A 12,642-nucleotide genomic window follows, 5' to 3' on the forward strand; every position below is an offset into this window, starting at 1 on the left:
CATTTCTGGTGACAAGAATCATCATTGATACAGCTAATGCATATATACACATAAATACATACTAATAAGTAGTACGGAGGCAGAGTTTTTAAGTAGCTGTCAAAAGCCTGTCGCCACTTCAGATTTGGCTTAAGCTTGTGAACTTTAAACAAGTCATCTGTAAGAGAAAAACCAAACAAAGTATTACGTGATTCCAGTCCTAAATTCCAAGAGCTAAATCAAGCAACCCGCATCTGCTATATCGTTTCCTAGACATCTCAACTTTTAATTACATTAGATGAACCTCTCATTGATCTGATTGTCTTGTTTGGTACTATTTACCAAAATTATATGGAGTGTTTTTCTAGAAAAAAAAATTCTCAGGTTAGATATTCCTCTGCCATCTGTGAAGCTACGTAAAATGTAATATTTAAGCCCTGACTCCGATCCACACGTGAAATATCTTTCTGACCCGTTACATATTGGTAACATGACTGTACTAATTTTCACCTGAGGGGGAATCCATGGTCACTGGTTGACAGAATATTTCTTTTATTCGAATGGAGGGTGTTAAAGCAACAACAAGGACAAAACCCCGGAATCACAGAGACAGAGAACAGATCAGTGGGGGTGTAGGGAGTAGGCGAAATGGCTGAAAGTGATCAAATGGTACAAACTTCCAGTTACAAAATAAGTAAGTCCTGGGGGATGTCATGTACAGCATGGTGACTCTAGTTAATGATACTGAACGCGTATTTGCAAGCTGCTAAGACGGTAGATCTTAAAATTTCTCATCGCAAGAAATTTGTGATCACGCGTCGTGATGGATGTGAACTAGTATTCGCAGTGTTCTTTTCACAGTATGTACAAATACGGACTCATTAACATTGCGCACGGGAAACTAACATGTGTCAATTATATGTCAATAATTAATAAATAAATAAACGGAGGGTGTTGTAAAGAGATTTTACAAAAGCAAAGCCTCTAACTTCCAGGCAATGACAGCGAGCTCTAAATTATGCTTTGGATTCGCCTTCATCAGCCTATACTTTGTATAGTCCTATTCCCCGCCCTCCTTCATTTCTTCCATTTCGGTGGTCAGGCATTTCGAGCCAAACGTTGGGTCTGTCAAGTATTAGCTAACAATTAGGTCATGGCACTAGTACAAGCTAGTGGAGATGTTAGGTTGGAGTTCGAAACTCTGTACAACTAAATATGTTTCTTGAATACCATGTGCGTTAATACCCCTAAAGATACTGTCCTTAAATAAGCGGACACCCCCTCTACCTTTTTCAAACTTAAATTTAATTGTTTTCATAATCTAAATGCATATAGACACTACAGGAAAATTGCCAAACCATGTCATTATTTCCTTCTGAGGGTATGAAAAAATATTTTTTATATATTAATTCAAAATTGGTATCGCCAGACATCAACGGGAACCTGCTGCACTTAATACAAATGCCAAAGGTATTTTAAATTCATCTTCTATTTTGTTTCTTCAGGTTTCATTGGCTCTTATCCAAAAAAATCCAAATGCTTTACTTCCAAGGACAAAAGCATCCCTATGCCATATGCATGATTTCTCTACAAATAGGCCTATTCTTTGAAATGCTGAATTACTTTAGTTAAGAAAAGCAACTACGCATTTTCTTCCTTTTACTGCTATAATAAATTATTCACCCCTGCCGAAACTAATTTAAATGAATTTACAAAGTCATAAAATGTGGGTCTTCTGTTCTTTTGGTGCAGGGTAGAAAGAACAAAGAAAACCAGATCTGAAGAGATTTCTGGCTCATTGTAACATGCAGGTCCTTTAAAGACCATTCATATCTTGACAGAAAGGAACGAGAGACGGTGGAAATATGCTGTTATACTTGGGTCTTTATGTGGAGTCTGTTGGGAATTAAGCAGATTTTTGGAAACTGACAAATTGAAATACCACAAGACTGGGGAGACATTTAGATATAAATAGATTAGATAATGAGAGTCAAGAATAGTCTTAGAATTTCAAACAATGCCGATTGCAATGATTCCACCAATTAGTCTAATTTAGTCTAATTATTTCTTGTCGGAGTTTTTGAAACGGGGGAGGAAGAAAGAGAATGTTCCACAGTCTAGATTAAGGGTAGAGAGCTACTGGGGTAAGGCTGCTTGAGTCACATTCTCCGAGGGGCAGGAAATGATTTCCATGGCGTTAGGTTGTATTAGGACAGGACAGTGAAGATGTCATAAACACTCAGCTAGTCAACGTTTGAAAGACAAAGAGATCAGAGTGTAGGAGAGTAAAGTGATACTACCCACACCTCAAAAACTACTAACATTTTCCCTTCCATTCATTTCTCCCCATTTCCTGCTGCAAAAAAAGGGGGAGGGGTGAAGAGGTGGCTCAGCCACACACTTAGCAGAGTGAGCTTTGAGAAACCACTTCGCCTTCTTGTGCCTCCGTTTCTTTTTGTTCTCCTGATTGGAACACTGGTCTTAATATGGAGCTGAATTTTATTTTTTACACAAATCTCAGTTCTTAATTAAAAAAACAAACAAACGGGGCAGGCACCTGGGTGGCGCAGTCAGTTGAGCATCTGACTTTTGGTTTTGGCTCAGGTTGTGATCTCAGGGTCGTGAGATCGAGCCCCGTGTAGGGCTCTGTACTCAGTGGGGAGTCTGCTTGGATTTCTCGCTCCCTCTGCCCCTCCCCCCACACTCTCTCTGTCTCTCTAAAATAAATAAATAAATACTCTTAAAAAAAAACGGGCGAACTGAATGTGGTATAGCTGAGGAAAAAAAGTTGCTACAGATGTCTTAATTTCTGTAGTTATTGGCCCTCGATAGAAAAAAAGATCTCCTTATTGAGAGATAATCTTCTTGCCAACTGTGACATTCTGGTTACCACCCTACCGACATGATTCTCATAATGGCTCATTGATCCAATTAAGCCTCACTTATCCATTCCAGGTAAGTTTTAGTGCTTAAATAATTAAACTTCTGTTAACTACTTTTGACGGAAATCTTGAATCAATAAAGAAAAAAAAACAAGGGTGACCTTTATGGACAGTTATCATATTATGCAGTAATACAGTGATGTTTCTGGGCATTAGGAAGTGTATGGGACTTAACTTGCCTTTTTACTAAATGCCCTGCCCAACAAATTGCAAAACTGTCCTATATCTTTATATAATGTCCTTCATATGGAATAGCAGTGCCTTCAAGAGCTATGAAAATAACATAGATATCAATAATGACAATAGTAATGATAATGCTAATAGCATTATTGAGCAGTTACTATTTGCAATTTAACTGCATTAATTCATTTAATCCCAACTAAATGCCTTTGGGATACGTACTATCATTACGCCCATTTTACAGATGAAGTAAGTAAGGCACAGAGAAGCTATATACCTTATCCAAGGTCAAAAAGCTAGCAAACGGCAGAGCCAGGATCCATATGAGGGCAGCTACGCTCTACAGTCCATACTCATCTTTTTTTAAGATTTATTTGTTTATTTATTTGAGAGAGGAGAAAGGGACAGAGGGAGAGTGGGAGAGAGAGAATCACAAGCAGATTCCCCACTGAGCGAGGAGCCTGACACGGGGCTCGATCCCATGACCCTGAGATCATGACCTGAGCCGAGATCATGACCTGAGCCGAAATCATGAGTTGGACACTTAACTGACAGAGCCACCCAGGCGCCGCTCTACAGTGCATACTCTTAACACTATGGGGCTACACAACCCAGAAAGCGAAGTAATGGTGGAAATGTTGAGAGTGTCTATTTCAGAACTCAACACAAAACCTAAGTTTGGGATTCGGGGGCACAAGGACCTCCAGCCTCTAAGGGTGTGAAAACTCCTGTGCTCCCTGCGAAGACACAGCTTACAGAAAAGCCTGGAAATGGATATTTAAAGGCAAAGGGCAGAATGGGAACTGAGTCAAGGACAGACTGACCCTCAGATGGATGCGTGGCATGGGGGAAGGGGGAGGGATCAGAGATGCCCATGGGTTTCTGGCTTGGGATGTTTGCAGAGGGATGTTGATGCTCTAGGCAGGGTTTGATCCTTGGTGTCAGAGGTTAAGGAGGACCAGGGACAGATGTGGCACATGTACCTCTTGTGACAGAAGCCATTGCAGGGAGAAGGGGAACTTGGCATTTGGGGAAGAGGCAGACTGACGGGTGACCAAGCAGACAGTGCTGGGAGTTGACCTTACCTAGTACTGGGGAGTGTGAGAGTGGGCATCACGTGGCTACTTAGGCACAGCAGGTGCAAAAAGGAAGGCCTGGATGCTTCCTCTTAACCTTTATGCCATGTCCACATCTGACTTCTATTACCCGCAAGACCAAAAGCCCAGGCTTAGAGGGCGGGTCTCGCTATTGTGAAGAGCTGTACATCTCAATTTCTACTGGGAGAGCAGCTACCCTGGTTAGGGGCACTTTCACATAATAAGCCCTGCAGTAATAAGGTCCCCTCAACCCCTGCGGTGTCAATGGAGACCACGTGGGGAGGAGTAGTGAGGAACTCCTACTTCTCCCAGCCAGGGAGGTATCATTCTAGTGAGGATCCAGAACCCCCACCCCACCCCCACAGCAGTAACGAGGAGCCCCTCCCTTTGAGTGTCAACAGAGGCCAAGTGGGGAACCTGGACTTCTACCCCCTCCCGGCACTAACAAGGCAGTACCCTGCAAACTCTGCCAGGAGTGAGAGAGGAAGCTGAACCAGAAGGCTTAAATAAGATCGAGACTCCTAACATAATGCTGAAAAGGCACAGGAGTCAACTGAAAATCCCTCAACGTACCAAGAACGAGGAAGATCTCACGACACATTCAAAAGACCATCAAGAGATGCCAACACCAAAATGACCGAGACGTTAAAAATATCCAATAAAGATGTAAAAGGAGCCGGCATAAAAAAGGTTTCAACAAGCAATTATAAACTGGTGTGACACAAATGAGAAAACAGAAAGCCTCATCAAAGAAAGAGAAAGGAAAAAGCAGAAGATATAAAGAAGAACCCAATGGAAATCTCAGAACTGAGAAATACAATAACCAAAATAAAAAGCTCAACGGATGGGCTCAAAAGCACAACGGAGGGGACAGAGGAAACAATCAGTAAACTGGAAAAGAGAACAGGAGAAATCACCCAGTCTGAATAACAGAAAACAGACACACACACACACACACACACCCCGCGAAAATGACCAGGTCTAAGATTTGAAAATCTTTCCCCGTTCCGTAGCTTGCCTTTTCACTCTGCTAATTATGGCCTTTGCTGCACAAAAGCTTTTAAGTTTGATGATTTTATTTATTTATTTAATTGACAGAGAGAGACAGCAAGAGAGGGAACACAAGAGGGGACTGGGAGAGGGAGAAGCAGGCTTCCCGCGGAGCAGGGAGCCCGATGCGGGGCTCGATCCCAGGACCCTGGGATCATGACCTGAGCTGAAGGCAGACGCTTAACGACTGAGCCACCCAGGCACCCCTATTTCTTTTTTTTTTTAATTTCCAGTTTTTATTTTAATTTCAGTTAGTGAACATACAGTGTTATATTCATTTCAGGTATAGAATGTAGTGATTCAACACTTGCATACACACCCGGTGTTCATCACAAGTGGACTCCTTAGTGCCCATCCCCTTTCCCCCATGTCCCTGCTCCTCCCTTCTGGTGATCAGCAGTGTGTTCTCTATGGTTAAGAGTCTGTTTCTTGGTTTGCCTCTCTGTCTTTTTTTCCTTTTGCTCATTTGTTTTGTTTCTTAAATTCCACCTAGGTGTGAAATCATATGGTATTTGCCTTTCTCTGGCTTATTTCGCTTAGCCTTATACTCTCTAGGTCTATCCATGTAGTTGCAAAGGGCAAGGTTTCATTTTTGATGGCTGAGTAATATCCCATTGTGTACACATACCACCTCTTCTTTATCCATTCACCTATCGATGGCCACTTGGGCTGCTTCCAGATCTTGGCCATTGTAAATAATGCTGCCAGAAACATAGGGGTGCACGGATCCCTCTGAATTAGCGTTCTTGTAGTCTTTGGGTAAATATCCAGTAGTGCAATTACTGGATCATAGGGCCATTCTATTTTTAACTTTTTTTTTTTCTGTTTTTAACTTTTTGAGGAATCTCTATACTGTCTTCCCCAGTGGCTGCACCAGCGTTATTCCTTACGACTGCATGCGAATCTACAGTTACCTGAAAATAAAATGTCATCTTAAAAAATAGAAAAATAATACCATTAACAGTCAAAGTGGAGATTATCTAATCTTTCACTTTATAGCTGGGAGAACTGAAGTCACAAAGGGTGAGAAATAGGTGAAAATAAGTGAAATAGGTCGGACCGAGAAACAGAAAAACCGTATGATTTCACTCATATGTGGAATCTAAAAACACAAAACAAATGAATAAACAAACAGAAAGCAGAATCAGACCTATAAATCCAGAGAACAAGCTGATGGCTGCCAGAGGGGAGGGGGGTGGGGGGTGGGGGTGAAATGGGTGAAGGGGAGTGGGAGGTGCAGGCTTCCAGTTATGGAATAAGGAAGTCACGGGGCTGAAAGGCACAGCATAGGGAACGTCGAGAATGGTATTGTAACAGTGCTGTATGGGGACAGAGGGCAGACACCCTTGAGGGGAGCACAGCATAAGGTATAGACTTGTCCAATCACTATGTTGTACACCTGAAACTAATGTAACATTGTGTGTCAGCTACCCCCATGTAAAAACATTTTTTAAGAAATCATTAACTAATAAATCTATTTGAACTTATAAATAATTTAAACAAATCCACAAAATATAGGTACTTTCTATTGGTACCCTTATTAATCTCAAAGACATAACCTATATTTTGTATCAATGACAATCACCTTTGAGAGGACATTTTTAGAGTGGACTAAGAAAGTCGGTAGACTATATACAAAATAATCATGCTAATCCATTTATAATGACCCATTCTTAACCTGCTTAACTTGCAACATTTGAAAGAATTGTTTTTTTCAGGACATGTAGTACAAACACTACTTATAGCACTAAAAATCTTACGCTTTTAATGACTACATGAAAACTCAAAGGTTGAAACTTTTTGCAAAAATTAAGAAACCCCATCGAATAAAAATGATCCCAACTCTACAACTAGAAGGATACCTACCACATGGTATGACTATATTGCTCCAAACAGATGCGGCTCTTTCAATGAGAAAAAAAAAAAATCTCTACACACATTTTCAGTGATATCTCGGTAGCAGCTTCTGGAGTCGCTCCTTGTAGAATTTTACCATGGAAACGACAGCTTCTCCGACTACAGTGATTGCAGAATTGACGCTCATACCTAGTTCCTTAACTTGCCTATAACACAGATGCCTCCGGAACATTTAAGATGCTTTTATGGGGGAACGAGTGGGAGCCAATACCCCGCACAGAAGCCCTATTTTCTGGAGAAAACCATCAGATTCTTGGAGCATTAACCCCAATCAATGGAATTTTTGGTCCCAAATTAGTCAACGGAAAAGCCAAGTCACTTGAAACAGGGGGCAGGAGGCTGGGGGGCGTGGCGGGGAACGTCAGCACTGGTGCTCGCAGCCTAAAATGTGACAGGAGCCACACCAGAGGCTAAGTGTCTCTTCGGTCTGATGCAAAAAAACAAAAACAAAAACAAAACAAAACAAAACAGAAGTAACAAAACGAACAGAACAGAAAACAGTGTGCAAATTCTATCCTTCCAAACCGGTGTTTAGCCTTTTCTGTATCCCGATATCAATTATTCTTTGACTACATTTAAAACGCTTAGCCGTTCTCCTATTTTTCATTTCTGTTGCGTTTTAAAGACGATGAAGTGGCATATATTTTACTTACCTAAAAGAGGGAGTAAAACCGGGTAGTTGTACGGCATCACAAAGAGGTTTACACAAGTTAAAGTCGTACTGGCTTTTAAATAACCAAATGGATAGCCAAGTTCATTGTATTTTCCACTGCTAGTAACAAATACCTAAGAACATGAGATCAGACACAGTTATGACAATGAGGATTTTATGTGAAACCAAACTCCCAGCAACATTCCAGAATGACATCTAAGGCACAGCGTAACCATAATGTAAAAATGGCAATAGCGCTTTTAGCCTGGGGTCATGTCCAAATAGGCCATACTAAATAAGAACGTTCTGATTGCAATTCTTTATACATTATATTAAGAACTGAAACCGGACTATGCGGTCACCATTCGGAGACCACGGGCTACATCAACAATACCCAAATATTTACTTGGTTAGCACAATGGCAAACGAGGCTGAAATACCACTAAGTGATACCAGCCATGAAAACAAACGGACTTCTCAAAAGAACAAGTGGGGACCAGAGTGGGGACTTGAGAAAAATGGAGCATTTTTCATCGGGTAAATACTTATCGAGTGGCCTATTATGAGCCGGACACCGGTGCTAATTATTTGGAGGCAGCAAGGAGATGCTTTGGTTCAATCTGGAAGGCATTTCCTTTTCTAAATGATGCTGGTAGAGCAAACATTCAGTAACGATCAAAACATTAATCTTTATTCCATGTGACTACCATCTTATTCCTCGCTGATGAGTCCTGATTATACGGTCAGGTCCCGTACACTCGATATGCTGGGCTGATGTCCTCTGGGTACCATTTTTTCCTCTCTGTTCCCTGTTTCTTCTTTGGCCCAAGTTAGGGCACCGGTATATACTTTTAGGGACCTAGACCTTTGCCTTTCCCGAAGTCCTTCAGCAGGATCATTGAAGGCAAAAGTCAAACCGTGATGGTGAACAGAATCCATTCACCATGCTAATTCCTGGTACCGGCCATATCACCTACCAGTTGACTAAACTCTTGCTATATTTAGTCGTAGCTAAGAATAAATCTTTCCTGTGTCTTTTGTGACCCCACAAAACAATGAGTCGTGCTGGTGCTATAAAACAGGACTCATCTACTAGATTTCATGTCATAATTTGAACCTTACTAGAAACAAAGAAGTGTAGTAACACATGGTGGATTTCCCCCTATTTCCTAAGTATGTAGAACAGAAGAGGGGGGAAATCATCATAAAGGATTAAAAACGTTACACACAGCCATCGGGGGTCAGGCCTAGGAGGCCCATGAGAGGTGAAACACTGTTTTTTGTTCCTTTCTCCCTTTCTCTCTTTCTTCCCTCCCTCCCTCCCTTCCCTCTCATAAGCCCCCTGAGTTTTTCCAAATTCCTTATCACCTGCAGACTCATAGAATGGGGGGAGGGGGATTCAAAGGGATCATCAGAGACCATCTCGTCTAGAGAAAGTAAGTGTCTGGCCCAGGACCACATTACTGGTGGCAGACGTAGGGTTGGAATCCAGGCTCCATCATGATTTAGCCAAATTTCCTGGCTCCTGGTTCATCTTATTCCTTTTCACTCCCACTAATTCCTTGCCTTCAAACTAAACCAAAGTCACATAAGGTACAGGAGATAGGCATATGGCCTATTTGAGGGGTGGTGCAGGAAGCAAGGGCAGGATGTCTTATGCGCCTCTGGAGAAGCTTTACAAGAAATGTGCTATACAGAAAAGAGGGCTTCTTTTTAGGGAAAAGATATGATTTGTAATTGTATTTGCTTGTGTTGCAAAATTTGTGTCAATCCGTGAAGTCAACCTCCTATCGTGGTTTTGAGTTAACATTCTGTCATCCGTATCTCTACATTCCTAGCACATTTCCGGGGCATTGTGTCATCAGCACCCAAATCAAGAAATAGAACACAACCAGAAAGAAACCCCTTCGTGTCCCTTGCTGGTCACTGCTCTGCACCCCCAAGAGAAACTACCAACCCGACTTCTGACAGAGTCAGCCCGCTTTGCCTCTTTTCGAGTGTAGATAAAATAGAATCACAGGATATGGGATCTTTGATGGCTGGCATCTTCCGCTCAGTATTATATTTATGAGATTGTTCTGTTTCTTACACTTTTACATTCTTGCTTCAAGTGTGTTTCTTTTCTCCTACCCAGTTTTAGCATCTTCGGAGAATTTAAGTAGCTTAAAGACAACTAGTAGCAATAATCTCACATTTTAGGATGAAACAGATGGCAGTCTAAAAGTGTTTCTTGCGTAAATAGAAGCTAACAATTACTGATTGCTATATGGTGCCGGCGTTTAGAAATAGAACAAACACACTTCCAGCGTAGGACTTCCTTATTATATCCCAATAAAAGGGCTGTGTGACTGCCATGTCTGGATTTTTACAAACTAATATCCAAAGGTGAGTCTATTAATAAATCAGCAAGCCCTTCCAGCTGAAGTATAATGTTTGGAAGAGCCGGTAACACATGCATTTGCCACATCCGAGTAAAATCCATGTTACACACACCGATGTGCTTTGTACAGGAAGAGAAGTCTGACTACATGACAGAAACACAAAAAGTAGTCTCAGGGCTTATGGGGTTTTTTTTGTGTCAAAAATATCTTGTACACCTGAAACTAATATTATACACTGTACCGTTAACTACCTGGAATTTAAAGAAAAACGTTAAAAAAAAATTGATCTTGTACTTCCAATCTGTCAAGTTCACACGAAGCCTCAGCCGCAGAAGCCACCGTTGAAACTTCTTAAAAGAATTCCCAGCTCCCAGAGTGGTTACAGACATTTGGCCAACAGGTAAGGGTAAGTACCTGCCAGCAGGTATGGGGAGACTTTCGTTCCAGGATGTACTGAGTTAAGGGTGAAGGTTCAAGTTCATATTTGTCAAAAGGAAGTTTGTCTATTACCATTGGCTCACAATCTACGCAGGAGAACCTCACAACAGGATGAGATGTTCGTGGAGGCTAAAAGACAAGAGGGGAAGATACGGTCCGTTATCAAAGCGAGCTTACGTTTCTGACAAATCCACAACCCCTTCCGTGTTTTGTGAAACCATCGCTGAGATATAGAGCAGTGCTTTGAAAAAGAGGGCATCGCCAACAGCGTCCGTCTGGGGAGGGCACAGGGATTCTTTAGCTCTACCATCTACTTGGCATTGGGAGGAGGAAAGGTGAATTAGAACACTCATAACTACAATTTCAGTGAAGTAAAGATGACAAGTGCTTTGAATACGGTTAGGAAGTCACTAATGATCTATAGAATGAACCCCGATTTTCAGATCCACTTTGCAACCTCCAAGCATGACCTGCCCTTCATTCCTTTGTACCATGAGATTACAGATAGTCCAGATGCTGCTAGCGAAGAAGAAATCCATGAAGCTGTCAAAGGAGCTAATGACAGGGCTAGAGCTACTAACAAGCAAGCAGAAAAACTGTAAAGCCATGGAAAGGGCAAGGCAAGTACCAAAAATGAGCCAGTTACAACACCCAGGACCAGTGGAAATTTCTCACCCCCGCAAGCTTGTCTCAGACCAGTTAGAGCCGACGATGCTCTGGGCTGGCTGCAAAGGTACCAGAGCGGACTGGTAGAGATGAAGAGATGAGGAGATAGGACAAATCCCCGGGACAAGGGTGAGACGTGATGCCCCCTCTTCTTGCCAAGAGATCTCTCAGGCTAATAGGAATATGACAAAACATCTCCGTTTCCCTTATAAAGGGGAAAAACATACTCCTTTGCCTTTGTGATTTACACACCTACAAGATGTTTGAGGAGCTGAGGGAAACAGCCATCAAATGTGCTTTTAAAGCTGGGGGGATGGTAACAGGGGTGATGTGTGGGTTAGCTGGAATTTCTTTCATCCCAGTTTTTCCTGATTTTCATTTTTTTAAATATTTTTACTTATTTGAGAAAGAGAGAGAGAGGGAGAGAGAGCGTGCAAGCATGGGGGGAGGGGCAGACGGAGAGGGACTAGCAGACTCTGCGCTGAGTGTGGAGCCCCACACGGGGCTCGATCCCACGATCCTGAGATCACGACCTGAGCTGAAATCAAGAGTCAGTCGCTTAATTGACTGGGCCATCCAGGCACCCCTCCTGATACTTCTGGCTTCTTTGATTTAAACTGATTTTTAAAAAGCCATAAAGACACAAGTGAAGCCCTGTCACTAGCAATAATGACATAAATCCGTAACTAAAACATTCACTCTGGGGTCTGGAGCTAAGAGCGACTGGGCACTGAGATCTGCCCAGTGTGTCACCCTTGGAGCCCTGAGGGAAGGCGGAGGAGATATACCCTCCCCCACAGCAGGGGCGGAAGTGGCTCTTCAGTCCTATATTCTCATGGCATCTCCTGGGAAAAGGAGCCTAGAAAGAGTAATCCAGAAGAAAATACAGTTCATGTCAGAAATTTCTAAAACGCACACAGGATGTAGATTGGCTGAACCAGGAAGGTGCTGAACTGAAGGCGTAGTGATCGTTTTGTGCCCCTCCCCCCACACCAGAAGGCTCACTCTGGCCTTTGTGCAGAGGCTTGGGGGAGGAAGATGAAGGGAGAGTGGGCTCCACATGCTTTCCCTCATTAGTAGACACCCCTCTCCCCCCAAAAAGGCCAATTCATCTGGTACTAGGAACAACTACAATATCAAACCCTCTTCTCCCAAATGCAGTGAACAAAAAGAAAAGTCCTCGCTTAGAGATCATTTTTCAAATACTGCTTAATTATCCATCACCGAAAGGTACACTGCAAGGAACGCCAAGTCCATGGATTACAAAAAGATGAAAAGCAGGTCCACAAAGTTCCACTAGGTGCCTAACGACTCCCCAGGAGGAAGTAGAAGAGCTTCTG

General features: G+C 42.3%; 1 protein-coding gene across 5 annotated transcripts in view; it reads right to left on the bottom strand.

The window, feature by feature from the left end:
* Nucleotides 1–12,642, bottom strand: part of LOC110575719 (integrator complex subunit 6-like) — a 52,615-nt gene that overhangs the window by 12,563 nt on the left and 27,410 nt on the right. For all 5 annotated transcript variants that reach the window (XM_044911995.1, XM_021684737.2, XM_044911994.1 and 2 more), the window contains exons 8-10: nucleotides 10,613–10,765; nucleotides 7,819–7,951; nucleotides 63–157 (exon numbers count right to left, since the gene is read on the bottom strand). In XM_044911995.1, coding sequence (XP_044767930.1) covers nucleotides 63–157; nucleotides 7,819–7,951; nucleotides 10,613–10,765 — 381 coding nt within the window. The remainder of the gene's footprint in view (nucleotides 1–62; nucleotides 158–7,818; nucleotides 7,952–10,612; nucleotides 10,766–12,642) is intronic.

The sequence above is a fragment of the Neomonachus schauinslandi genome, chromosome X (assembly GCF_002201575.2).
Source record: "Neomonachus schauinslandi chromosome X, ASM220157v2, whole genome shotgun sequence".
Lineage (NCBI taxonomy): Eukaryota > Metazoa > Chordata > Mammalia > Carnivora > Phocidae > Neomonachus > Neomonachus schauinslandi.